Source organism: Penicillium hordei (genome assembly GCF_028827395.1).
Source record: "Penicillium hordei strain IBT 12815 chromosome Unknown utg000004l_segment0_segment0, whole genome shotgun sequence".
In the NCBI taxonomy this organism is placed as follows: domain Eukaryota; kingdom Fungi; phylum Ascomycota; class Eurotiomycetes; order Eurotiales; family Aspergillaceae; genus Penicillium; species Penicillium hordei.
In genome coordinates, this window is record NW_026623145.1 from 1,346,809 (window position 1) to 1,374,120 (window position 27,312).

The 27,312-nt window shown below is 45.7% G+C and overlaps 11 protein-coding genes across 11 annotated transcripts; 2 read left to right on the forward strand and 9 right to left on the reverse strand.

The window, feature by feature from the left end:
- Positions 1-366: 366 nt before the first annotated feature.
- N7537_007785 (uncharacterized protein) lies at positions 367-770 on the reverse strand (the record flags this gene model as incomplete). The annotated part of the gene is made up of 2 exons (XM_056898840.1): positions 367-611; positions 704-770. 2 exons carry the CDS (start codon positions 768-770, stop codon positions 367-369), a joined length of 312 nt encoding a protein of 103 aa, XP_056750916.1.
- Positions 771-963: 193 nt separating this feature from the next.
- Positions 964-2,279, reverse strand: N7537_007786 (uncharacterized protein; the record flags this gene model as incomplete). Its single annotated transcript, XM_056898841.1, has 6 exons — positions 964-1,426; positions 1,492-1,612; positions 1,683-1,780; positions 1,834-1,916; positions 1,968-2,104; positions 2,165-2,279. 6 exons carry the CDS (start codon positions 2,277-2,279, stop codon positions 964-966), a joined length of 1,017 nt encoding a protein of 338 aa, XP_056750917.1.
- Positions 2,280-3,826: 1,547 nt separating this feature from the next.
- Positions 3,827-4,394, reverse strand: N7537_007787 (uncharacterized protein; the record flags this gene model as incomplete). The annotated part of the gene is made up of 2 exons (XM_056898842.1): positions 3,827-3,867; positions 3,938-4,394. 2 exons carry the CDS (start codon positions 4,392-4,394, stop codon positions 3,827-3,829), a joined length of 498 nt encoding a protein of 165 aa, XP_056750918.1.
- A 1,713-nt stretch (positions 4,395-6,107) lies between these two features.
- Positions 6,108-7,508, reverse strand: N7537_007788 (uncharacterized protein; the record flags this gene model as incomplete). Its single annotated transcript, XM_056898843.1, has 1 exon — positions 6,108-7,508. One exon carries the CDS (start codon positions 7,506-7,508, stop codon positions 6,108-6,110), a length of 1,401 nt encoding a protein of 466 aa, XP_056750919.1.
- Positions 7,509-8,462: 954 nt separating this feature from the next.
- Positions 8,463-9,798, reverse strand: N7537_007789 (uncharacterized protein; the record flags this gene model as incomplete). Its single annotated transcript, XM_056898844.1, has 2 exons — positions 8,463-8,474; positions 8,536-9,798. The coding sequence occupies 2 exons, from the start codon at positions 9,796-9,798 to the stop codon at positions 8,463-8,465; spliced, it is 1,275 nt and encodes a 424-aa protein (XP_056750920.1).
- A 1,564-nt stretch (positions 9,799-11,362) lies between these two features.
- N7537_007790 (isopenicillin N synthase family dioxygenase) lies at positions 11,363-12,632 on the reverse strand (the record flags this gene model as incomplete). Its single annotated transcript, XM_056898845.1, has 3 exons — positions 11,363-12,136; positions 12,194-12,262; positions 12,327-12,632. 3 exons carry the CDS (start codon positions 12,630-12,632, stop codon positions 11,363-11,365), a joined length of 1,149 nt encoding a protein of 382 aa, XP_056750921.1.
- Positions 12,633-14,492: 1,860 nt separating this feature from the next.
- N7537_007791 (uncharacterized protein) lies at positions 14,493-16,240 on the reverse strand (the record flags this gene model as incomplete). The annotated part of the gene is made up of 5 exons (XM_056898846.1): positions 14,493-15,233; positions 15,316-15,438; positions 15,504-15,641; positions 15,707-15,921; positions 16,234-16,240. 5 exons carry the CDS (start codon positions 16,238-16,240, stop codon positions 14,493-14,495), a joined length of 1,224 nt encoding a protein of 407 aa, XP_056750922.1.
- Positions 16,241-17,427: 1,187 nt separating this feature from the next.
- N7537_007792 (cytochrome P450) lies at positions 17,428-18,906 on the forward strand (the record flags this gene model as incomplete). Its single annotated transcript, XM_056898847.1, has 5 exons — positions 17,428-17,475; positions 17,524-17,626; positions 17,710-17,778; positions 17,841-18,422; positions 18,476-18,906. The coding sequence occupies 5 exons, from the start codon at positions 17,428-17,430 to the stop codon at positions 18,904-18,906; spliced, it is 1,233 nt and encodes a 410-aa protein (XP_056750923.1).
- A 487-nt stretch (positions 18,907-19,393) lies between these two features.
- N7537_007793 (uncharacterized protein) lies at positions 19,394-20,817 on the reverse strand (the record flags this gene model as incomplete). Its single annotated transcript, XM_056898848.1, has 5 exons — positions 19,394-19,716; positions 19,766-20,211; positions 20,281-20,404; positions 20,458-20,584; positions 20,641-20,817. The coding sequence occupies 5 exons, from the start codon at positions 20,815-20,817 to the stop codon at positions 19,394-19,396; spliced, it is 1,197 nt and encodes a 398-aa protein (XP_056750924.1).
- A 1,443-nt stretch (positions 20,818-22,260) lies between these two features.
- Positions 22,261-25,218, reverse strand: N7537_007794 (uncharacterized protein; the record flags this gene model as incomplete). The annotated part of the gene is made up of 2 exons (XM_056898849.1): positions 22,261-22,344; positions 22,402-25,218. 2 exons carry the CDS (start codon positions 25,216-25,218, stop codon positions 22,261-22,263), a joined length of 2,901 nt encoding a protein of 966 aa, XP_056750925.1.
- Positions 25,219-25,997: 779 nt separating this feature from the next.
- Positions 25,998-26,927, forward strand: N7537_007795 (putative oxidoreductase, 2OG-Fe(II) oxygenase family; the record flags this gene model as incomplete). The annotated part of the gene is made up of 3 exons (XM_056898850.1): positions 25,998-26,296; positions 26,352-26,382; positions 26,430-26,927. The coding sequence occupies 3 exons, from the start codon at positions 25,998-26,000 to the stop codon at positions 26,925-26,927; spliced, it is 828 nt and encodes a 275-aa protein (XP_056750926.1).
- Positions 26,928-27,312: the final 385 nt, after the last annotated feature.

The window sequence follows — 27,312 nt, forward strand, 5'->3', positions numbered from 1 at the left end:
CGACGCCTGTCCCTGCGCCATCCTACCTCGCATACCTTAGAAAATCCTCGAGGCCAGTGGCGGGACATAGCTGTCGCATTCTGCTTTATGCGCTCAAAACGTTTTAACGTCCCTTTGCTTGAGTACAATGAAAAATGCAAGAACTAAACAGATAAGTGAAGTGACTATAATCATATAATAGTCAGTATGGTGCTAGCACATCTAAGCTGGTTGAATAGAACACTGGAGTCCTTACCTGGTGACACGTAATAACTTTTTCGTATGACAAGTCGCACCGGTTCTGCAAGTGTAGGAGGCACCAAGCCCATGAGCTGCCGGTGTCCCATTATTTGGTCGATCAACTACTTGCTATTAGAGAAGATGGCCTCATAGCGATGGGATAGAAAAGTTCAGCCTTACCTTGGCGCGCCCAGGCTGATCTTTCAGCGTCACATTCAGGCCGTGTCGCATTTCCCTAATAAGTAATGCTTTCACGGTGGTAATACCAGTCATCAATCCAAGTTGCTGTGCGAAGTAATAGGTGGTGACAGAAGTAGCGGCATTTTGCTCCGGTTTGGCGGCTGATAAAGCTGCGAATTGCGAAGATAGGAGCATTCCCATGCCGAACCACCCTGGGAAAGAGTATAAAATCTCCCAAAATTGAGGTTCAAAGATGGTCCATCGGACAAGTATCAGAGAGAAGCTTGCGATCGTTATCACCAACCCGACAATCGTCCATCGAACACATTTATGGGTTCTGAGATCCAACTTGACGTTAGCAAAAATGCCATATTGTGATGAGCCTGGTGGATCTCATCTTGGAAAACCCACTTTTGAATTAGTTTGCCAGTCACCAATGAACCGGATGCAAACCCTATGGTACCCGGTATCCAGCACATTGCACCCTCCGAGGCAGATAATCCCTGAGAGCTGACCCAATAGTCCCCAAGAATGGGCGCCATCTGCGATCCAATAGCACAATTATTAGCCGCCGACAAGTTGCACCGAGAAGAAAGCAAGGGGAGAACACACAGAAAATTGTGCAATGCCGAATAACACTTGGGCACTATATATCAGGCCAAATTTATTGGGACTGAGTAATGAGAAATGGATCATTGGGTCTTGAGCCCAACGAGTCTCATTGAGACAGAAGGCCGTGAAGCATCCAACGAACGCTGCCGCACAAACGCTCAGAAGTATTGGCTTTCTTTCCAGATTCTGTGCCTGGGTGAGTTGCACAAAGGCTAAGAAACAGGTAACAGATATAAATAGCAAAATGAGGCCCAAAATATCGAAAGACTTGCGAGGGGTATTTTTGGGGGTGTTGCGGTTGTCAATTGATCCATATGATAGCTTGGAGGTGATAGATGGCGAGGGCTTTGTCGAAAGTGAAAGCGAGATAATGGCGAGGCAAATCATTGCAAAGGGGATATGAATCAGGAATGCCCTGACATCAGACAAACATTATTGGTTATTCAGTATACCGAATAGAAGAAGTCTGCAGGTACTCACCATTGCCATCCAATCCAGCTTGTGAGAAACGCGCCCAGGGGAGCGCCGCAGGTAATCCCAATAATTGATACAGTAGTTACATAGGAGCGTAACATAGCAACACGGTCAAAGCTATGGATTTCTGTCGTTTTGATGGACAGCATTAGCAACTGTCACTCCCAGAGGTAAAAAGAGAGTGAAGCAAGATATACCGTTAAGAATAACAGAAACAAGCTCATTCATTCCGGCTCCGCCAAACCCTGAAATGAGACGACCGGCCACAGCCAAGTGAATGCTTTGCGAGACTCCTCTGTGAAATTGTTAGATAATGCATTCATTCCGTGCATGATCGGAGAGACCTACGTCATGAGACAGCCAAATCCGTATACCGTCAAAGCAAGAAGGATTGCTCTCGTCGGTCCAGTCAAATCGCATATTTGCCCGTACTGCAGTGCAGTGGTGAGCTATTGTTTTAAAGGCTGACAATCGGAACTTACTATCGGAAGAGCAAGAATATAGCCCAAGTTGTACCCCGTGATGAGCCATGCTGCAGAGCTGGATGCATTGAGAGCCGAGGCAACATCACTCCCAGTGGTGAGGACAAAAGATTCATCCGCATTTGCTAGAAAGCAAGCTATACAACTCAAATTAGTTTTCGATATTTGGCTATCCTTGTTAGAAAGCAGCAACTCACCCAATAAAAGCGATCCGACGGCAAGTTTTCCTACTTGGAGACCACTCGACTTATGATCCATGCGTTCTTCATCTTGTGAACCTGCAACAAGTGCCGCCTGATCTTGAGTGGTCATTTGGAGAATTGGATACCGCTTACAAACAATATGCTGTGTTGGAATTCTTCCTGCGGCAAGCGTAGCCAACGGCAGAGATGTAGTTAGAAATCTTTAGCACAACAATAGGGGGTGAAAAATCAGGGGCGAATGGGAAAAACACCAACTCAGAACATGATAGAACTGATGAGATTTCCGAGCCCTTTCAATAACAGCAAGAACACGGAGCACGGCATCTTATTGGGTTAAGTGGCAAATTACATTACAGAGTTCGAGTTCGCAGGCAGATCCCCCGATTCCAGAGATTTCAGCCGGGCGTGATCCACTTCGTGAGACAAGGCTCACATCCCTTGCTGATTTCCCACCTTTTCTGATCGAAGAGATCGCCTCGAATTTGGTAATCTCATCACACCGTCCAATAGAATCTATACACCATCCCCCACAGCAGGAAAGTTCAGATGTTGTGGTAGGGGTCGGTCGGATTAGTTTTTGATCATGGTGGGCAGTACAACCAATAAAATGACATATGCTCGATCAGAGGGAAAAAGCAAATTCCAATAATTGGCAAACCTCAGCTGCATCTTGATTACCCGGACATTTAGGGGACTTCACAATTGGTGCCAGGTTTCACTACTAGGTGATCCATGCATTGAAATTGCTGACCCTGAAGTCCAACAACACAATGTGTGGCTGTCGACTGGTCAGCTGTATACACATGGGTAAGCAGGTCATTCAGCCCTCGCGTTGTTTAAATGGCGGGAGAATTAACTATATACGAGAAGTAGGGTTGACACAACATCTGACCTCTGTTGACATGATCAATAATCCAACTTTCGAAAACTTAGAAGGCGTATACGAAGACGTATAGGCCCCAGCTGCCAAAATCCCCTTTCCGGGAAATACTGATGATGCCTTGATGCCTGCTTTTAGCCCCCTGAATTAAAACCGGCAGAGGAATTAAACTATCTGAATTACTATCACAGTTGCCTTAATAAGGAGAGTACTATAGACCTTTCAGCTGTCTCTCCATATATGAAAATGAAGCCTTTTTCTGTTAATTCTTACATAAAAATCCACACATTTATCTAAATTTCCGTCTCCCTTAGCTTTACTGGGGTATAGTAACCGGAGATCTAGCTCGCTTCCGCCTCACTAGCTCTACCCTCACCGGCTTTGCTTCTACTAACTCTGCTACTATTAGCTTTATACCTAGTATAGCAAAGCTTCCAGCAAACAGAATATCTCAGCTTGAAGTGATTGACAGGCAAAGTAAGAATCTCAGAAAGATAGAATCCTCTCTATGAATTCGAATAGGTAGTTGGTATTAGAACAGATAGTCTGTTCGGTGATGAATGAACTCAACATTTTCCAGAAAAGACGGTTGATTGCAGTTAATAGGTAACAGTGCAAATTAAACGAGAGACACAAAACAACCAAGTCGAGGTGTCACTGGATCCCCTACTATAATCGTACATACTGGATATAACCACTCTGCAACCGTGCGTTCATATTCCTTTAGTTTCCCAAAGCCCCGCAATACTAACTCCTACAGCGTCTTTCACCAGAGGCTATAGATCTTCCCTTGAGTGGAGACCAGAGCTTTCGTTGCCTAGTCATCTTACGGAAAATTCTATGTCAGCATATGTATAGAGCTAAGACCAAAAGGTGAACCTGCTTACCTTCATTGAGCTTTTCCAATTCAAAATAAATGGAATCAGAGATCTCCTCGGTCAGCTCCAGGTAGAGGTCAGGTGTGCGTGACACGTAGAGCTGCGAAAGCTTGTCTTGGAGGGTGAAAATGGGACGCTCAGAGACCCTGGCGATCACGTAGGGTTGTTTTGTTCCTTCAAGATCAAGCCTGCAGTTGCTGCCCTCCTCACATATCAGGGTCTTGTCGGAGTCCAGAGGCGTGATGACAGCTTCATTATCTTCAAAACCCTCAGTATCAAACTTCCAGCCCTTCGTCCCAGGAATTTGTAGGTTGTCGAATCTCACAGATGTTGTATCCTCAACATCATGCAGCAAGTAAAGATTCTCGCCTCCGACAACTTGCTTAAGCTTATCACGAAATACTAGACCATATGCCGGTTGGCAAACGGCAGTCAGGAATCCGAGCAAAAGATACGATCGCACCATAATGTTTGATACAAGTGATCAATAGGTAGAAGAACCTGGGGGGGATGGAGATATTTAATGTCCAACTAGCCACCATTCCAAAGAAACTTTTCAATAATCATACAGATCAAATGCGAGATGCTGCAGTGACAAATCGTCATAGACAAGAATCGCTAAAATGTTCACTAGTTGAAATCAGGCAAGGGATAGCGTGGCAGCGCGGTGAGGGCCGAACCCATCTTGTGTCGAAGTATCTATATCCGTACGAGTTGTAGATTCTATGTATCCTTCAGCTGGACAGAAACGAGCCTGTTCCGACGATCCTTCCTATAACGTACACCGCTACTTAGTGGAGCTGAAGCACTACAGTAGGTTCCTGGCTGCAATTGTTTTCCCAGCTCCACCTTCGCGGGATGGGGTCCGTAGCTCTCGGAACGACCGACCTAATCGGCGTGATAGTTTAGATCTCCGTTTTATATACTCCGTACCCGTCGAAGTTTCGCCAGAACTGCCGATCTCTGGACAAGGGAAAGCGGGATCGGAGGTGCATACAATCCACTCCATGGTAGAGGTCAATCATCACCAAGTCACGAGTTGAACCCCTATCCGTACCTTTCAGTGCTTTCTTCTGCCTTTTGAAGCTGTCAATCGTCCTCGGCAAAGTTTTCCACGACGGCTATCAGGCATTTAACCATGGGTCTCGATAATCCCTCCCAGTTGCACATAATTGGTGAGGGTTTTTCTCATTATAGTATCTATGCATCGTATCGCGAATGAGACTTTCACATTACTCAGCGATATTCATGTGCCCAGTGGGACATACGTTGGTATATCAACCACCAAAGTGGTGGACCTTTAGTCTGACCTGATGGTGAAAGGTTGATGGGTATAGATTCCTCAACCTGCGCCAGAACCCAGACAAGGCAAACACACCTTGGCTCGTCTCTACAAGCTCTGATCATTTGGGCTTTGGGTACGACAAAATGGCATGTCCCAGCAGGCCGTTCATTGCGAACGAGCTGAAGATAATTATTTGTCATTTCTTGATGTGATAACTATATCTTCCAAATTACAAAGCCCCATGAGAAACACCCTGGACTCTATGGTTACATGACATCGCCAATCTCTCAGACCGAAATCACCCTTCGACGGCGGAACCCTTCTTCTTGTGAAAGATGGCGAAGCAAAGTTAGCCCTTTGCAAAAAGCTAAAACTGCATATGTATTCGGAATAAAACAGAAGGTTTTTATCACGCTGTATTGGCGGTTTGTACCTAGTAAAGATGGCAGTAGGTGACTCCTGGACCTTCCGGGTTCTTTCCCAGGACGGCCGAGGGGTCACTAAAATTTTTTTTTTGATGATCATATGTATCGAACAGCTAGCTGAAAATTCTTCAGGTCGCAAGCGTCATTACATAGGACACACCTAGACGCCTATCACGCAGTTGAAGGATATCTATCCACAGAGAAAAGGCAAAGATCTGTATGCAATTATGCTATTGACTACATATAGCAGCTAAACATGGAGACGAAGGAGGAAAGAAAAGAGAATGTGCGAGAGAGCTACCTAAAGAGTGAGAGGGTAGTTCTGGCCTGACGCAAACCGCCGACAATATCATCTCATTCAACTCTCAGGGAGCCCTTACGCAATGCTCGAACATGAAAAGGGTCGGCTGGAATTGGGGTCTCTGGACTCTTGGATCTATTCATCGTGGTTAGCAGAGAACGAAAGCTTTCAATCATAGAAGCCACCACTCACCAAATTCACAATATTGGCATACATTCCGCACACAAGAACACCGATACCGAACAAAAAGACAATCACGTTATAGCAGGCCCGTTGGATGTTGGACCGGCTGAACCAGTCTCCTTCTTTGACAAGGACAAACCACATTATTGCAGGGACATAAAAGCACAGTCCTGACATGAGCAAGGCCGCACTGATTGATAAGATGGTCGAAAACACCGGAATGGCCTGAGCAACTAACCACGAAACAAATGTGAGGACTGCCACGAGCAAGATCCATGTTATCCAACCCTTCTTCGTGTTCACATATCGCACAACGGAGTCACGATAAACGTGTGCATGAATATAGCGAGCAATAAGGCTGGTGTTTATGGATCCGGATATAAAGACCACCGGAAGGGCAACACCAAAAGCGATTCTCGACATGAGGGGTCCCGCTGAGAGTAGGGCAGGGGATTGTACATCTTTACCCACGAATAAATACACAAGTGAACCGATCAGGGTATAAATAACAATTTCAATCACTCCCAGGGTGTATATCGCTTTGGTATAGTCCTTCGGGGTGTGCATCTCGTTCATAAATGATGGTATCGCGGGAGCAAAAGAATAGGCGAAAACAATATTATTTATTGCAACCATGGCCGTTGAGAAGCTGACATTCTCCTCAGGCCAAACTGACCAATCCGAGCCAGGTGAGCCGTTTTTATCTCGAGTGCTTTGTACACCTGTTGCAACAATTGTAATGCCGATAGCCATGAAGATCGAGGCAACATCAATATACCCAAGTATAGCGATATCGGCGAATGTTGGTGGAATGGCAAGTAAAAGAAGAATCAAAGCCGAGACTAATCCAAATACCACGGTGCAAACAGCACTTTGCGTGACACTAGCCAAGGCAATAATCCCAGTCAAACAATGTGATCCCACGCTAAGTAGCAGTTGGAATATAAAAGCTACTGTCACAATCCAAAACCCCTTTTCTCCCAGCATACGTCTCCCTATGTCTCCATAGTGCTCAACATCCGGATATTTGAGCTTCACTGCGCCGACCTCATAGCTGGCATATGTAGCGATAAGCCCGATCCCAACGGAAGAGATAACGCCTCCAAGCATACCGAGGGTCGCGAACGAGCCCGGAAGACTGAGACTCCCAAGGGCAATTGCTTCCGTAAGGAGGACAACGACGAGACGTTTCCAACCAAGGCGCGAGAAATTTTTGCGACCCTCAAGTTTCTTGCGTCTTTCTAACTCTGTCTGGCAGACATCTGATGAGGGGTGGCCGTTTGTGATGGATTTTGACGGTTGGATCGTGGCGTGGCGTTCTTTATCGCCGAACGTAGCAAGTTCATATTGGGGGTGGAAGCAGTTTTGTTTAATGTCCATTTCCATAATAGACTAACTTTAATGCCAAGTAGGTTAAGAGCGAGAACCATGAATAGTCGTGTATGTGTTTAACATTCGGCAGACACCCCTGTATGAAATAAAAAATATGCAGGAGCATACTGAAGTGGGAACATTGGAAAATGGAGTCATCTGCGTGTTTTGAGTGGACCTATAAGGGTTGGGGGATGATCTCGGTAACGAGCCTGTTCAAGTCACCAGCCGAACCCCCCCCCCCCAGCGTTGGGGTTCAGCCAGCCACGTACTATGCACGATACACTACCTAGGAATGTACGTAGGTAGCGGTGAAGCATAAATTTACGGGTCATAAGCTAAGCCGAGATTCACCTAAATGGCCTACAATATTGTAGAACTACGTTAGAATTTCCATGGCTTGCGCTGCGATCACCGGCCCTCGTCATCGGGCTTGGTGTGGTTGTATTCCATTGGCGAGAAGAAACTTTACCTCAACATTGGATCGATTTTTCATTGCATTCTGGTGATGAAAATAATGTCATTGAACAGAATATCAGGATCTATAGGTGGTTTTGCTAGCTACGGATATTATCTAAAAATGGATACGGAGAAGGGAATAAGGAGAGGGTAAGTGAGCTATCTAAAAAGAAGAAGGCAAGGCACGCCGCCCACAGACATCATCTTATTCTTTCGTGGCCAAACAGTAGCGTTCTAAAAAGGATTACGATGTGATGCCGGTGGTTTCTCGGGCGTGGAGCTCAGGATAGAAAAGAGAGATATTGTCATTGAACCACGGAAACCGTGGCTAGGCGGCTTATCAGAGTGTATTTTGATCTATATATATACTGGCGACGTACAGGCCCCCAATGAGGATTGATAACAACATGAATAAAGGTGACGGGAAAATTCCTATCGTCATGCTATATGTAGCATTCAGGAGTGCTGGAATCACAATTCGAGCAATTGCGTGAAGAAAGCTCAAAACACCTAACAATTGCCCTGATTGATGGTCAGGTACATGTGCTGTGAGGCATGATGCCAATAGAGGGTTGATGGATACAGTAGATGCAACAAGTAAAGACGATACGACGAAATGGGTAGGCGCTCGTGAGAGCGCGATGCCCATATATCCTATCATCTGTAACACTAGGTTCACCTGGATAGCATCCAACTCTCCAGAATTGGATGCAGCCGACAAATTTGGCACGCCCTGTCTCCTATTCCATCGGCGGAGTCGTATCATAATCGGCGGAAATAGAACGACCAATACCAAAACGCTCCATGAGTAGGAAAGGGATATGAAGAAGCTTTGCGTGGTCGGTTGCCACTTGAACAAGAACGCCGGGTATGCTAATTGCAGCGGAAGCAGACCTATCATGTTTCCAAAAATGATCATGTCTATCCCAGCTAGAATGATCATATTCGTGTTTCGAAACCCTTTGGATTCCCAGATAGACTTGAGCGGCGTCAGAACTACATGGAAATAGCTTTCGCCAGGGCGTTGCTCCAATGTTACTCCGTCCAGGTCCGGGCGTCTGGTAGAGACTGGGTTGCGCGATTCCGGCAAGGCGAATAGGATGATTAGCAAGAGGGATAGGTGGGAGCATATAGCAAGCCAAAAGATCGTTTGGAAGGGATTCGGAATTTTCAGAAGCAAGCTGGCAATGAGAGGCCCAACCGCCCCACCAAAGGCATACGAAGCCTGCAAGTAGCTGAACCACCGCGCCCTGGAACTGGGCCGCGTGAGATCGGTAATGTAGGTCTGTGAGGTCGAAGTCGCGGCAATCATCGTCCCGCTAAGGCCTTCCATTGCATATCCCACGAGAAGCCAGTGCATATCTATCGAGTCCGGGTGGCGGAGGACTATTACCATAAGGATCTCATATAGAAGAGGGCCAACAACGGTACAGGCCAGGATTGGCTTGCGACCGATGCGATCCGAAAGTGAACCCAGGATCGGGGTCGAAAAGGCACCAAGGAGACCCGCTATTACTTGGCGATAGATGAGGAACTGGGAAAGATCGGATTGCGTGTCTATATTGGCGAAACATTGTTCTAGTTCTGGGTGGGTCTGGCTGGTTGATTGGCGCTGGTGACAGATCAAGGCGAAGGTTGCATTGAACTCGGGGACAGCCAAAACTCCGAAGATAAACTCGTAGACTGTGAAAACGCAGACGACCCAGGCGGGTGAAGGCTGCCAAAGGCGGGCCCAGTAATCGTTTAAAGTTTGACTCTTCTCGGTTTCTTGGCCACGAGGCTCAGAGAAACATTGTTCGATGAGAAGCGGATAGTTTTCGGCATCTGATCGGCTTTGGTCATTCATGTTGCGAAGAGCTGGGTAGACTGAGTATTGAAAACAAACACAGCGAGGGAAGAGGGGTTTATAAACGTAGTATTTCGAATTGAAGCGCGATCATGCAGTACTATTAGGTCCGGAGACCTGATCACTGGTCATGCAATTTGTACGGCATGTGAAGTTCCAGTGTCATGTTCCATTTCTATTTAAACATTTTTGTTGTTTTTTTGTATTTTATTCCCGCAATGCATTATGTAGAGACGGTGTATCTTGCAGGACACTTTACCTACCTAGGTAGGTACGTATATCCCAGATGATATCCCAGATGGTAACCCACTTACTTCCAAGGTTGAGGATGCTTCACCGGAATGCTAACCTCGTTTCCCAATAGTCATAGACCCTGAGGTATACCTACCATTAGGTAAGTATGTGTACTGTACACTTAATCGATTCTCGTACTGTGGCCGAGTGATAAACTGTCCTGCCTTCTGCTACTAAATTTTAGCAAACCTTTAGTGTCCATTCAGCTATGCATCTAGAAGTGGAGGGCCTACACCGCTCTGACACGTGTTGCTTGTATTTTCTTTTGTCCCTCTCCCCAACCTTACTATGGGTGGCTGGCTACCTATGGCGTACCACACCACTATGGTTAGAACCCACCTTGGAAAGTCGAATCTAATCTCACAGCTGATTCCAAAGAAATACATCCTGAGACTTGTAGTTATTAGTCCCTAGTAGGCGAATTATTAAAAGCTATATCTCGGTAAATATCTGGGGACTGGGAGAGTATCTATGGAGCATACAGCCTCGCTGTCATCAATTCAGCCGTTAGCTCCCCTCGATCTATGGTCATCAACAAATGGACCACAACGTTTTTCACACCGCTCATGCAGGGCCGTTTTGGAAAACTTAGCGAAACCGCAGGATCCATACCAAGTGCTTTAGCAATCAGGCCTGTGAATCTTCTGAAAGATGGTCGACTTCTATCAAGTACCTTTCCTCAGACATTCGAAAGCCAGGCGCTAAGATTTCTGCTGGCCACTACAAATTAAATTAGGTTAGACTTCCAGCGGAAATGGCTGAATATTACCTTGTTTAATTGTTTTTCAAAGGCAATATTTTAATACGACGTTACCCCGTGTGGATATATACGACTTTGATGAGATGTGGCTTATGATGGGCCTTATTTCTACTGTGAAGTGATTATGTACACAGAATAATATGGAAAGCGAGGGTTCATAGCCTGGATCCGTGATTTCTCCTTATATTTTCAAAAGTGAAAACTTGGATTTAGCCAATAGGACGTATTAGATATATTACGGGGCCGGTTCAGGCGGACTTCTTTCCCATAGTAACTAGATCCCTCCTATCTCTAACAAGAATTAGTCTTAGCATATAGAGACAATACATTGATCCCTCCACTCCAATACGATTATGTTTTACCTGGTTGATAGGCAATACACCTGGAAACTATATATCTTCACAGATACCCATCCCCAAATGTGTCAATCACAAAGTGGGAAGTTCCTCTATAGAAGACGGGTATTAAAAAAGGAGCCGAAAAATATGCCATTCCATTCCAATCACATATTCAAACCGTCTGAGACTTTCCAGCAAGTTTGGCATCATCTAACGTTTTTGCTTTATGCTGCTGCTCAAGCATTTTAGCTAATATTTCAGGGTACCATCGCCTCCCCATTTCAGGATAGCTCGTGATGCAATTTGTTAGAAGAGCCTCACCAGCAGGGCCGTTGAAAAGATCAATGAAGAATGTTTCAGCGTCGGACTTGACATCATTCTCGCGTAGTGCTAAAATATGAAGAGGTAACGCCACTCTCATATCCTCTTGAGTCACATCGAGAGCCACCATTTGGAAGAATGCAAAACTCAACCGCTTGCCGAGAGCTACATTGTCCGCCCCGAGGTATTGAGCTGGTTTCAAGTTGACTCGGTGAGTAGTGGCAACGCAAACTCCTTGTGTGAGGGCTTCTAGTGATCGGCCGATGTTCACCACAAGTGTGTTTGGGATAGGGGGAACCGATATCCAAGTTCCGGATTTGTTCTGCACCTCTAGACTTGAATGATCCGTTCCTTGAAGCAGGTAGGTCAAGAAGCTTCCATCCTTGTGCGGCCCAACGCCTTGGATATCTGCCGCAGTAGGCTTTGAAGGATCCATCTGAGGATAGGCGCCGATTCTCAGAAGGCTGTAGGGGTACTCTCTATTGAGCACTTTCGTAAAAGCATCAGGGTGTATTTCCAATGCTTCAGCAATAAAAAAAACAAACGTGTCTGCTAATTTTTGGGTCTGCTCAATGTATACTTCGACTCCTTTACGAAGGCCTGGGGTGGTTTCTTCAGGAAGCCACTTTGTATTTATAGTCAGAAATAGTCATTTTGGACAGCTGTAAGTGTTTTACCATACCTGATTAGGTCCTTCGAGACCGTAGTAGATGGGCGAGTCCGAACCATGGACAGGTGCGTCGATACCAACCTTTCAATAATGTTATTATGATTAACTTCGTCCAAATCCTCTCAAATTGTGTCATTAAACATACTGTTAAAGTTTCCCGCTGATCGCTTATTGTGGCTGTCTTTTCAGCACCCGCGCAGGCGTATCCCCGGAAGTGTTTACTATGGGTCACATCCAGCTCTAGCTTGCTTTTTGTTGGGAGATCGAAAAATGCACCCGTTGTCTTCACAAGTGCCTCCCGTACTTCGACCTCAACCGGAGGGTTCTGAAGGTAGAAAAAACCTACATCGACGAGTGCACTCCTAAGCGCGGAGAGGAAGCGTGGCTTTGTGTCAGGGGAAAGTGAGTCGTGGTAGTCGACCAAAGGGACGGAGGTGAAATTCACTGCCATTTTGATTCGTGAAACAATAGCCAAGTCTTCACGAAGGGTTCTTGGTTATGGTGTTAATGGAAATAGAGATGGGGTGAACCCGAAGTCGAGGCATATATGCTCTAAGGTTATAGGATAGGCTTAGTAAACATGCTGCGCCGCCGGTACCCCAGAACTGCACTGCGCGTAGCGTAGTGTATGAAAATATGCGCCATATGACTTCATAATACTTACCATGCATTACAAGACTCGCTCTCATTATTTTAAGTTCAATAAAAAACTTGAATATATGATGTATTCAACGTGATTATCATTCACATGGCTCATCCGACAATACCTATAAGGCTAGTATGTAGTGCTGAGATTTTCTGCGACAGCTTAGGCGAGAAGTGACGCTAATGCATGCATGTTGCTTTGTTTTTCTTTTTTTTCCCGGTAATACGAATATTGATAATTAATTATAACTCATCAATGATCAGTACGTAGCCCATAGCCTTTTCTATATTTAAATTTGTTGTATACATTTGAAACAATACCATATTTATTACTAGCGCGCGTGCATGCATTAGCGTCGCCTGGGATATCGTAGCAGGCTATTCGACGTGGCAATTACTCCGAACAGCGGTGATCCATTTTCGCTGTTACGCCGCAGGATATTATGTGATACCTCGACCTACGTGCAGTGTATTAAACTCCAAAGATCAAATTGTTGTGGAGCAAAAAATCAAAAATACCTTACTTATATCCTTCGGTGTCTTATCCTAGTATTATTAGCAGTTAATATTACTAAATATGCCGCCCTTTTGCTAACTATGGACTTGAGTAATCCTTGCGGATAGGATAGGACCTTTCGGATATAATTTGCTTTTCCTACAATACCCCACTTTGGTCCTGTCGTAGAGCTGGTGTCTCTACATTTAGCCAAGGGCTTGGCTCGAAGGCTATCCTGAAATGTGTACCCTCCCAAAGGGCCATCAGATGTATCGTTAGCCCGTCGTACCCCGAGTCAAATCATTGTTTGATCAGTGGTCTATCCGAGAAGTGGGATCTAGGCCTTTCTTTCCATTATTGGCTGGAGTAAACAAAAAAGCTTGTAGGAATATTCTTATCCTAGAGCGAGGCAAGCAATGCAAGTGATTGTATGGAATCACCGAACTAGTAATGAGGCATGATACTCATTAGGTAAACTTTTATCAGACAACACAAAATTCACACATAAACCGACTCATCCAAGTGGCAGAAGACCCAATTGCAGCGCGACAGTCGGACGATGAACCAAGCATGTCGGCCTTCCACATCAGAGCTGCCATCTAGACTATATGGCATTGTTAATGTTAAAGCGCTGTCGATATATGTAGCTGTGGCGACACGTTAACTATCACTCTTTGTTGTCGTGACAGAGAGCTTCTGCGAGGTAGTGAGCGATACCGGTTTCGACTACCTTCACAGGAGGCTTAGCAATTCAACCCAGTGGCCAGCGGGCCAAGGGAGAGTCTTCAATGCCAACAAAATCTGCTTTACTTTTTCCCTGATGACCGTTTTAGTGGTCCTGGTAGTCGAGTCGACCCGCACACTGATCAGCAATGGACACGAGCTTGGAAATCTTCACGTGGCAGCGACTCTTCATTTCGTCTTTACTCTCCACTGTCTAGTCATATCGTGCGGCAGTACATATTGACAAAAATCAAGGATTAGATGGAACTTAGAATGACCGACAACTCAGCTCCTGCAAGTTAAGCCGCTTTTAGAGCCGAGTGCTTGCAGTCGTTTGATTCTTATCACCGTATAATGCCAGACCTTTGTGGCATACAAGAACAAAAAGCGAACCTGCGTATGCTCACACATCCGTAATCGATAATTATATACACTATTAGCAAAGCATCATCCAGCTATATGGATGGAACACTCTATGATAACTTGTTGCTGTCCGGAAGAGCCTTCGGGCTTCCAAAACTGGGTGACCTCCAACCCAGCCTTCTTCAATAGTGTCTCCCATTCATTCTTGTTTCGTTCTAACGAAGAGAAAGCAGTCATCATCGTCATATCACCAATCGCAGCCATCCATGGAATATTAGTCTCTGGCATGGCCTTCTCATGAATTAGTAGCGAAGAATCGGGGGCCATTGCCTCACGAAGCCTCGATAGTATCATCACAGCCTGCCTGTCTGGCCAGTCGTGGAGAACAGTGCGGAGGTAGTACGCCTTTGCCCCTTTGATGGGCTGTTCATCAAAGAAATTATGAATCTGGGTCTCGATTCCACCAGGAATATCTGATGTCCCACAAACATGGGCTAAATCCTGGAGAACAAGCCTTCCAGGCAAATCGGGGAACCTCTCGCGGAAGGTCTGGAGATCTTTCCCCCGGCCACCTCCGACATCCACTAGAAGCACCTCGGAGGGGCTCTGCACTTGTAGCTTCTCCTCGACGGGGAAGAAATCCAGCCAACTTTTCTCGTCGCGACGGTAGGGCGAGGCCATGACTGTGTCGAAGGCGTCTTGGTAATACGGTTTCGATGCCATGTAATTAAAGTATCCACACTTGGACCCGGCTGCAAAATTCCATGGTGAGTCGTCAATATCATCTGGTGTTTTCCATCCTTTCTCCTTGAAATATTCGGGGAGCTGGGAGACGAAAAAGAATAAATGAGTGCTAGATGTGTCAGTTGTATGTTCGCCCTTGATATATGGAGACAAGAGTATTTACAAGAATATCACTGCTGCGGACATCCAAGACGTCGAAATATAGGCCATAGTGAATCGCGTGGATGAGAAAGTATCGGATGTATGTTGCTTGAGAATATCCAATGGCACAAGTGACCTCATGATCCTTCCTATTTCATATTAAGATTAGACAGAAATTCAAGTGGAGGATAGGGATAGATATTCACCAACTAGTTTTGGATCTGCTTTCACATCTTCGGAAAGTTGGCCCACGCGCACTTTCCCATCTTCATCTTCAGAAGCGCGGTTGGCGATTGCATCGAAGAGCTTCAGATCTACAGCGAGACGGACTGCGATCGCTTGGTGGCACTTGAAAATCATTAGCCTAACCCATGCCCGAGGAATCAATATCTGGGATGGGGGCTAAAAGTTACAGTATAAAGAAGCCTGAGTGTCTTATCTAGAGGAGATTCACATTGACTCCTCAATCGATCACAAGCCTCATACAGTTGAGCTTGCTGTTGGGGGTCCAAGGTTTCGAGGTTGCTGGAAGAAGTGGCCAACTGAATAGACTCAATAAGTTGAGGAAAGTCCATGATCAAGGTTTCCACGTCTAGTGTCGGCAATTTTGTGAGTCTGAAGAGCCACCCTGATGTGAACCTAATCAAGGCAAACAAAAATGAAATTGGAGAGAAATTGAAGACGAAGGTCGGAGAACGGATAAAGTCAAATGGAGTGTTTATTTGTAAAATGCAAGCTTTGACGTATCCCAAATCCTTCAGGAGACAGCGACCATATGCAATTAAACAGAATAGGACCTGATTATTTTCGAACTGAAACAATGGGTCTAAGACCAGGAAAGAATAGAATTGGAGTCATGTACGGCGTTTGGATACCTGCAAAATTGCGATAGATCAAACGAGGGTTCCAAATTGTGGCGCCTTTTAGGTGCGATTTTCACATCGCATGTGGGATGGCTAGCTGAGCACGAGATAGATCTATTTAAGCTGCATTGCGTGGGGCGCCAAGTGGGTAGTTGGACCCACCGTCTTAGCGCCTCCACCTTTGTATTGTATAGTACCCGAATACTAGTTCTTACAAAAGTTTCATTTAAGAGCCTACTTTATAAAGGTTAATACAACATACACTTAAATACATATTAAATACATAAGCCATTGCAATGCTATATGCATAAACCTGCATGTGTACATTGCGGAAGTACCTGTGGAACCTACACCTACCTCATTGCATATACCTTGATCCATTGCCATCTCTGCCCCTGTATAGGAGATGAATTAATAATTTTGAAACCGATCTTGAGAGGAGAGTCTAAAATACATATATCGTAAGATCATTGGATTTCTTTTGTACAAGAATAATCGCAAAAAATATATCAATTGCAATCAGTAGTCAATATTTTAATGCTCTCAGAACGACCCACAAGGACAACATTACCACTGATTTTAAAATGGATATATAGGATGTTTAGCGTGGTTCAAAATCGTGCTATAAAAAAAATTATATGTCGTAACAATTACGTTCGAAACATATCCTGTCCGTATTTTGCAAATTTTAAACACATATTGACATAGCAGCCGTAATGCATTCAGGTTTAGAGTAAGACGTACATAGTTTGCTAACTACGGTGAACGATTAGTCAATCGCTATTTATAACTAGGTCATTAAACTTATTCAAAGGGGGTAAAAAGATATTATCCCTACCACTTTTGGAGCAGGACTTGTTGCCCAGGGCCTTTTCTTTCACTCAAATACCATACTTTGAAATGTCTTTCCATCTCGAAGACGCAATTTCGAAACTTCGAGATATCGAAATAAGGCCACCCTATATCTTTTATGGCGCTATTGTCTTTATCTTATGCTACTGGTGGAAATCCACAAAGCTTAATAATCCGTCCGGGCTGCCAGTTATTGGCAGAAGGTGGTATGAGATAGGCAATGGCAAAGCTAGACAGCGAATCCGGGATGATTGCCTTGGTGTTGTCAGGTCCTGCTTGCAGAAGGTCTGTCATGTCCCAATTCTGGTATATTACATTTTTTTTTTGAATTTTTGCTTACTCCCGAGCAGTACGGAGATGCTTTCTATCTCTACACCGATTCTAGATATCGCCTGATCTTGTCTGGCAAATACGTTGATATGCTCCGCAATGAAAAGCGCCTGGATTTCATCACAGCGCTCGCGGATGTAAGGAAAATGCCATTTTGGCGAAATCAAAAGCTGACATGGAAACAGAAACTTGTCAATGGCGTGCATGGCTTTGAGCCAATGGAATCAATGACAAGCGACAAGAAGATTTTACACGCCGTTACAAAGCATTCGCTTAATCGCCATTTGGGTTAGAATTTTCCCATCTCGTCTACCTTACTTGTCATGCCTAGACGTTTTCGAGGCAGAAGAACCTAGCTGACATTAGAATAGGGACTTTTATTGAGCCGCTTAATGAAGAATCTGACTATGCCCTTGATCAGGTCTGGACTGATAAGCCTGGTACCACTCCATGACCCCACACATTGACTTATGCCTGAGATTGAAGCTGAGAAATCGATCAGAATTCCACGAGGTTATGTTGAAAGACTCCGTCTGGAAGATGTTTGGACACATAATGTCTAGGACATTTATCAACGACGAGGACTTCTATCGAAATCCGGAGTGGATAAATGCGAGCTCGGAGTATGTCGAATTGTCAGCCTTGGCAGGATATGAACTTCGAGCTTTCCCGAGATGGGCGAAGCGCTGGGTCGCACCTTTCCTTCCCAATTGTAGGAAGCTTCAGTCCCTCTTCCAGCGTATCAATACTCTGTTGGAGCCTTTGAAGGAAAGGTTAGATGGACAGTCATTGGAAATTGATTCCAAAAACCCGCTAAGTTTCTTACATGAAAAGATGGAAGGTCGATCAGATGAGCTTGCGTCCATGTTAATTGCTCTCTGCTTAGTGTCATATGACGGAGGCGGCGAACTTTTCACTCATGTCCTTCACTCGGTTTTTACAAACGATCAGCTTGTAAATGATCTCCGTTCTGAGATTGTGAGCGTGGTTGGGAAAGAGGGTTTCAACAAGAATACCTTACATGGTTTAGTGCTCATGGACAGCGTCCTGAAAGAGGCCCAGCGTATGCATCCTGAGTCCGTTCGTAAGTCTCACCCACATAGACTCCAAAAGGCCATTCTTAACTCTTGATGTCAGTTCTGATGCAACGAATCGCTTTGGAGGAAGTCGTGTTACCCGACGGACTCATTATTCCCAAAGGAACCCCGCTTATGGTCTCTGCCTGCCACGTGATTGATGCATCAGTCTGGCCTGATGGTGATCAATTTGATGGTTACCGATTCTTCAATCTACGCCAGAAGCCAGATTCTTCTACAAACCAGGCATCATACAATTTTACGTCGACGTCTCCAGACCATTTTGGTTTTGGCCACGGATCTCAAGCATGCCCCGGAAGGTTTTTCGCATCTTATATGCAAAAGATACTTCTCTGTAATGTGCTCATGAAGTATGACGTTTCGGTTATTATTCCTGACGAAGGCGCATGGTTTCAACGGGGGTACACTCATGTGGCTCATCCGGGCCTCAAGGCCCGTGTCAGACGACGGAAAGAGGAGATCAAACTCTGAAGGAAAGTTTTGGAAAGGGCTATGTATACCTTCAATTTGCTAGTACTCGCTCGATGGATTTCATCGTTTCCGGTTGAATCAATCTGTCAAACGTCTTTTTTCTTTTTTTGGAAATGTCCCATTTCCAGATAATACTTTGTCATGAATTGACATGGTATCAGGAATCAATTCAATTGTAATTGCGGATAACTTCTGAGTTACCTTGTCCGGAACTCGAAGGTTTTCTCTCCACTCAGATACGTCTTGGTAGACCCAGCACCCTTACAGGGCTCTAACACAACGCCTACGAAGTATTTCATCTTTCTTACATTAAATAGCTATGTATGATTGATTAAGTAACCCCATCGAGGTACGTTGGCCCAGATGTCAATATAGGGCGGGAAGAGAATTTGAAGCTCAGATGGGATGTGTATTGGGTAGGTAACCTGCTGAGCTATGTAAATGAAGCTATGAGAGTGCACCCACAGCCCGCCAGACGCCAAGCCCCTCAAACCTTCCCTTGTAGTTCGGCTTCAATGATGCCTTTGTGATACCCATGAGGTAGCCAGAAGTTTGTGATTGTCAGTCCGACTGACTCCAAAAGCTCTATCCACCTCTGACGCGTCCGTTCAATCCCTGGACACCATACCATGACAATCATATCAGTCAACGCCTCCTTTGGACCGGCATTTGTGTCAGGAACAATGTAATCCTCAATCAAAACTTTTGAAAATCCCCTCTCCATGGCAGCTGTGGTGTGCTTCAAAATCACCCTGCAGTTATCATCCGACCAATCGTGCATGATATGCTTGAAGTAGTATGCGCGAGCACCTATGGTACCTGTTAGACAATTGACAAACACAAAAGGAGCATCACAAACCTTTGACTGGCTGAGGCTCGAAAAAGTTATGTTTGACTCTCTGAATGTCACTGTCGAGTTTTTGAATGTCCTCAATAACCGAAGGCAGATCCTCAAGTACAAGCCTCCCGGCCCCAATGGGGAATCTTTGCTTGAATCCGACGAGGTCATGACCGCGACCTCCGCCAACATCAACAAGCAGCGGACAATCGGTCGACACTCCATCCAGTAACTGCTCCTGAGCAGGAAACCAGTCAGTCCAGTGAGAGGTGTCATCTCGGCCGCCCTCCATGAAAGTATTAAAACGGTCTAGTGCATCTGGGTTCTTGGCTAGCCAGTCCCAGCAGGAACCAGTTGTGTTATAGGCATGTTGAAATGGCCCATTGATGGGGTCCCCAGGGTTTTTGTAGTCAGACTTTTGGAAGAATTCCGGTGTTTTCTGAATGATAGGTAAAAAGTCGATGAAGCTAAGTTGATCATGTTAGATCAGAACTGGTCGGGCGTGGTAGTAATTGTATAAATAAGAAGATACTGACAGTGAGTCCATTGTTCCAATCGTTTTCCTCTCTGTCATCTTGCTTGATAGGTCGGTAGGCGCGTATTGGCCGGGACCTAGTTCACTAGCAAAGCCATTGCAAACAAGGACACGCATTATACGTTCTACCAAAACGGTCAATACGTGCAAGGAAATTCAGGTCAATATGAATACCTACCAACAAGTTGGATATCCGCGTTTTTCAGTGCAGCCAACTCTTCCCAGGATACAGCAGAGCGCTTTTCAGACAAAAGGGTAAAGATACCCATGTCATTGGCGGTCTTAACAGCCATGAGAATAGCAGGCTTTTGGTTCCAAACATTAGCAGTGGGTAGATAAAGTGCTGAAGGTTGGTTCATACCGAAGCAAATAGCTTGTAGATTGCATCTGCGGGGGTTTCGAGAGCTCTCACTAGTCTAACAGCATTTGCAAGGGCATCCTGCCGCGCCTGTTCAGTTTTGTCTGCTTGATATGCATCAATACTTGCCACGGCCTTCGTTGTCAGATTGACAATATTGGGAGATTCTTGCTTCGTCATACTGGATACAAGTATGGCGACCAAGAAAGATTGCGCGATTGACTCTGCAGTTAAGCAAGTGGAGGGTAGATTTAACAAGTTGGCAAAGTTCTTTAATTCATCAGCCTGAATGGATCAACTCTGGTGTTTCCGCCCTAAAGAATAACTTACGAAGTGCAGCAGGTATCATGCAGTATCTCTATTTTAATACCTGGTAATTGACTATGATTATCAATTCCCCTTTCTCATAAGTCGCCTGCATATTATAGCGCGAATCTGAATAATACTCGACATGTGCTCTAAGTCTACCAGGGAATGAATCCCCGAGGAAATGCATTGCATCCTCGCTACGTCTCATCCTGGAGGATCGGTATTTACTTTACAAGGGTACACACTGCAAAACTGTGGCTAGCTGAGGTGGAGATCAGTGCCTCCCGGCCGCGACTCGGGAGGTCTAGACAGAAGACGAGACCGTACGGAGTAAAAACTGGTGGATTTCCTAATGTGAAAACCCCGCCTATCGACACAGGTCGTGATGCTGCACGCGATATATTACAAACTCCACTGACAACACCGTGCACGGTCCAGTAGCGCGCAGCGGTCAGAGGATGGTCTTGGCACGAGCACATACGGAGTTCATGTCTTGGTCTCCATCACAACTTCATGCATATGGAAGGATTGTTATAAGTCACTAATTACCGACCGGGGCTATCTCGTTGCGTAATGGCTATGCGGGTGCTTCATCCATTGAGTGTGAAAACTGGGTCCCAGCGCCAATGACAGCGCAGTCACCTAAACAAGTGTTGGCCATCGACCCCCTAGTTTATCAAACCAACCCGCAGCTAGCCCATGTCCTTTCTTGGTATTCTTCTGTCCACTTGTCTGCCCGGATTGATGCCTCAGGCCTCGAAATTATCATTCTGCGCGTTCACAAATGCATATAGCGCCATTAGGGATGATCTTCTCATTTGAAATTGAGTCGTTATATGCATCTAGTACCAATGAAGGATGTAATTCTTTAGATATTAGACGCTTGACTTGGAATTTGTGGACGGGATGTTGAGAGCAGTAAGTCCGAGGCAAATCGAGATATATTCAAAGGTTTGCTTGCCAGTAGGTTGTATCAGAGTGATCTTCGATCTCATGTACTAGAAATTCGTTACGATGAAGGCAGATAGGTTGGTTCCCAGCCCCTAATGATCTTAATCACGCTGAGGTGTGGAGATGCAGGATTTTGCTTGTATTTGCCCAGGTGGTAAAGTTATATAAAACATGAACTCAATAGCTCAAACGTAGGTATGAATATCCGGGGGCTACTAGATATTCACCATTGAGCTGAATAAAAGGAACTTTTGAGTTTCTCCAGATAGAATCTGAGAATCTGTTGAACTTGCGAACTTGAGAATCTGTTGACCTTGCGAACTTAATTCTTGCCAGCATAGCTTGTGGAATACCTTAACTCTTTCAACCTGAACCGTTGGGCCTAGTCTCCATTTCTCGCACCCATTTATCCACTGCCTTTTCCATCAAGCCCTTCGTCAAAACAACCTATGAATGCCTGGTCAGTCGCCAATACAATCAAGGGGCAAATAATGCGAGACTTACCAGTTCTTCTGACTCTATAAGCGTGTCATGATCTGCATCATCAACAATGGCCCACTCCACATACTCTGGTCCAACCATTTCGTCCCAGCCACCAGCATCAAAACATTCACGCGGGGCTTGAAGCCAGTCATCGCTAAGCTTCAGCTTTGTCTCTGGTCCTTCTTTCTTCGCAAGATCGATTGCTTCGATCACCATGTCTCCCATTCTGTCATGGTCGCCATGCCCGGCCCAGATGACAAATATCCGCGGTCGGCTTGCATTTCCTGTGTTGAAGGGACGAGGCACATATCTCATTTTCGCGTGATAAGCTGCGACTCGATGCTTCTTTCGAAAAGCAGGAACCTCCACGTCGGGCTTTCCTTCGCGACGAATTGGGGGGAACACGCCCATCATTTCAAACAGGTCGACGGTTGCCTCCGGGATCATGGAGGGTTGCCGAGGCAATGCCAAGTCCAGCATGATTATTCCCAGAACTTGCTTGCCCCGTTCGTGAAGCTGGTATGCGGTCTCATATGCCGTGGCTGTTCCCATTGACCAGCCACACAGTATATATGGGCCAAAGGGATCAATGCTGAGGATAGTGTTTGCATAAATGGTGGCGGTTTCTTCTATCGTCCAAGAAGATTCCGATTTGGTCATGAGGAATGGAGAGCCAAAGCTGTAGACTGCATAGTCGTTGAAGAACTTAGGTAGTGTTCTGTACACGAAAGCATTTCCCGAGCCTGGAGGGGCGAGGAAAAGGGATGGAACGCCTGCTCTCGGGGTCCCCTGGAGGAGGACCGAAAAGCACAGATTGCGAGGTCCGTCCTCCATCAGGGGTGTAAAACGAATAAAATCTGCTGCATCTGAGATAGATATTATCTGTTGGCAGATTGCGCTGACTGTGGCCTGGGTGAAGAACAGAGATGATGGTAACGATACGCCTGTTTCGACCTGGACGCGCTTGAGAATTGCGATGGATGAAATTGAATCAACTCCCAGTTCAATCATGGGAAGTGAGAGATTAATGGAGATCCTTTTCTCTTTTTCAATTGCCACGCATAAGGATTCCATCACCTGGTGGCCTGAAATGGGCCCATCGATTCTGTAATCGTCCTGTGTATGCTGGTGTTCCCAGTACACCCTGACCAGATCTTCCAGTTTGGTCTTCTGGACCTTTCCGGCCATCGTTCTTGGATACTCTTCATGGTCCAGTGTCTGGATCGATATCACATCTGCCGGAACATAAAGATCTCCCATCTGCGCCAAGACGGTGTCCTTGATTGTATTTGCCGTGTAATCATCAACTTCCTGGTTCACAACGACAACAGGAACTTCGCCGGCAACACTGTCCGGTGCACGTACAACCTGAGGGTAAAACACACTGATTCCGGGAATCTGACCCAGAACCGCTTCGATGGCCGATGGTTCAATGTTCTCCCCTCCCCGAATGATGGTGTCTTTGTACCTCCCAATCAGGTAGAGACGATTGTCGCTACCAATGAAGGCTTTATCACCAGTACGGAACCAAGGACAACCATCTGCCCCGTGGTAAAAGTTACCATCGATTCCTCCGATATATCCCTTGATCAGACTTGGACCTGAGAAGTGCATCTCGCCAGCCTCTCCAGCCCGAGCTAGCATCTTACTGTCCTTGGTATATATGCGGACAGACATCCCAGGTAGTGGCGTGCCGATGGAAACATCTCCGTCTTTGATAAGATCACTGACCTGGCTCACGACGCCAGAAGCCACAAGAATACCTTCTGTCATACCGTAGAGATTTTCCACCCCAGACGCACCTAAGGTGTCGAGGCAGATTCTGATGACCTCTCCGGTTGGGGGAGAGCCTCCCATGACAATTCGCCGAAGGGAGCTCAACTTTTCAGTTCCAAGTGAGGTATTGCCCAGGGAATGCACCATAGTGGGCACCAATCCAGCGTGGTTCACTCGCTCCACCTGGATAGCCTTTATCACATCCTCTGCAATGAACCTAGGCCCTGGGAGCACAACAGTGGCTGCATTGAGGAATGGAGACATAATACAAAGCCAGCCAAACCCGTGGTTGTTTGGCAATGTAAATAAGACCCGATCCCCAGGCATCATAGGAACACTGCTTTGGCGCCACCATGAGGCGGCCGCAAACCCATACGCCGATGGCATATTGCAACCTTTTGGGAGAGACGTCGTTCCACTGGTGAAAAATATTGTTCGATCGAGGTGTTTTGAGTGATAATCTTGGCGAAGGCTTTGCTGCAACTCCGGAGCTGGATCGTGCATCAGCTCCTTGAACGGTGTCCACCCATCCACGTCTCCTTCGACCAATATCCTGATGCAATTGAACTCGGACGTCAACTCTTCAATACGCGTACACATATCGGATGTTCCAGCAATGATGGCCATGAAATCAGACTGACATCCCTTTGTTGCAGTTTGTAACATATGCCGCATTTCCCTGTCATTGGATAGACCCCTGGGATTGATTGGAACGTAAGCGCAGCCGATCTGGTACGCAGCCCAAGTGGCGATGACATATTCGGCGGTGTTTGGCATGAATATAACCAATGGATCACCTCTTTTCAGGCCTCGACGTTGTAAGCTAATGACAAATCGCCGTATAGCGCGATCGAGGTCCTGGTAAGTCCATCGTAGATAGTCCACTTCATGCTCGGCACTGGCACTGGGCAAGTTTTGGATTCCGTAGAGAGTAGAAGCTTGCTGGGTACTGACAAGAGCTGTGACATCAGGGTATTCTATGACGTTCTGATAAAACACCTCGTGGAGGGTTTTTCCGCAGTCAGGAAGAGGAGGTCCGTGTAGTTCGTCGGAGGGCAACATAGTGGATGATTGAAGTACAATTGACAATTGACAATATTGTTTTTGTTTTGTTTTTTCGAACTCAGAACGCAGGCGACAATCCTGATAAATTATGACAAGGAGAGAGGAAACCAAAAATAATTAAATACGCAAGAATATGCTGAAGTACAATGCAAACTACAACATACATAACTAGGCAGGTAGCTCCAAATGTTTTACACAAATAACCTTTTTCCCCTGGGTTTTAGCAAACCGAAAATTAACAAGAGACATCAAAAATATTAATTACTAGGAAATTACTTCGTAATTATCAAACCTCGCCCTGAGCTGAACTATGGTCTATCTGCACAGGGACCCACCTGGGGCGCATCTTTCATGACACAAATCTTGACGGATACAATAGATAATCTCTCCGCTGCATGTCTGATAATCATGCATTACAATCCAATAGACAGACCTGTGGCTTGCATATGAACAACCCATCACATTGCGATAATCCCCAGTCCAAACTTAACGAAAAGCAGCTAAAGCACAGGTGATGTAATTTCTTTTTTTTTTTTTGAAAACTAGAGCCCTCATCCGGAAAACTAATGTATCAAGTTTTTGTTGCATTGGTCGTCTTCCTTGACTGCATATTTATACCCAAAGTGCCGATGTAACGTAATACAGTTGTTTGGCGCCGGAAATTGATACCTCCGTTAGGCAAATAAGTCTCGCTACTATCTCTCATACCTATGAACTGCCCATCGCTCAATTGCAAAACCGACACCTCACTTGAGTTCTACCATTCCCATCTCACCATGTCTCAAACTACGACTTCCGCTCGCTCGCAGACGACCATGCTCGTGGGAGACCAGTCTTTGGACGTCGCTGAGCTCGAAGAAATCAGATTTGAAAGTGTTATTGCAAAGGATCAACTCGAGATGGCGAAGGTTTTGAAGGCCGCGGAGTCTCAAGGATTCTTCTACCTCACCTTCAACGATGACCTCTCGGAGAAAATTTCAAAATATGTCCAAACCTCTTACCAGAGCTCGCATGAGTACTTCGCCAAACCATTAGAAGAGAAGATGAAGGCATTCCGAGAGGGTGTGGTTCACGGGTATGTCAACCTGTAGTGATTCCAGCCAGATTTCCAGATATTAACACATCAACAGCTACAAACGCGCTGGCATTGAAACATTCGAAGTAAGTATAACCATGAATGTTGATGCGTGGTAACTGACCACTCTCAGATCACACGAGACGAACAGAACCGAACGACCTTGCCAAGCCCCTTCGCAGAACACGCTGAGGCGATACTAGATCTTGCCAATATCTGCGACACCATTGTACGCGCCCTTCTCCGCAGCATTTCTGATAGCCTTGGTCTTGGTGACCCCTCGAGCCTGGAAACTGCTCATCACCCCGACGGGAAAAGCGACTCGGGAATAAAGTTCGTCTCTGGTCCAACCAAAGCATCCATTGCTGATGTACCCGATACTACCCACACCGACTCTGGCTCGATCACCTTGCTCTGGTGCGAGAAATGGGCTAGTCAGATGCGTACCAAAGAAACGAAAGAGTGGTTATGGATAGATCCTAAACCGAATCGTGTCTTGGTAAACGTCGCAAACCATCTGCAAGATCAGACCGGTGGTCGCCTGCATTCCCCAGTGCATCGGGTGAGCCAGCCGTTGGGTGGTGTTGAGGACCGATACTTTGTCTCTTATTTTTTGAGACCGAATCATTGAATGCAGGTAGTGTTTTAAGAGAAAGCTACCTACATGAATGGTGGAATCTGACCGGCCGGATTCTTCATACCTCAACAACTACGAAGTATGGTCGGTTTAAATGCTAAAATAAATGGATTCAATCAATCAAACAAAGTTCAAATAACCTGTTGCGGTCTAACTACTTGCGTATAACTATGCATGCGCTTCATCCAACTGAAGCGAGAACTCAGTCCAAACGACGAGTTGAGGCTGCATAGTGCTCCCAGAGAGTATATAGATAGTGATCGTAAAGAGTGTAGAATCAGCCTATTCCTATAACCCATACAATCCACAAATCCATACGTAAATATAAGAAATACATAACGATTGCAATGGATTGAACCCTCTATCCTCTATATCTTAG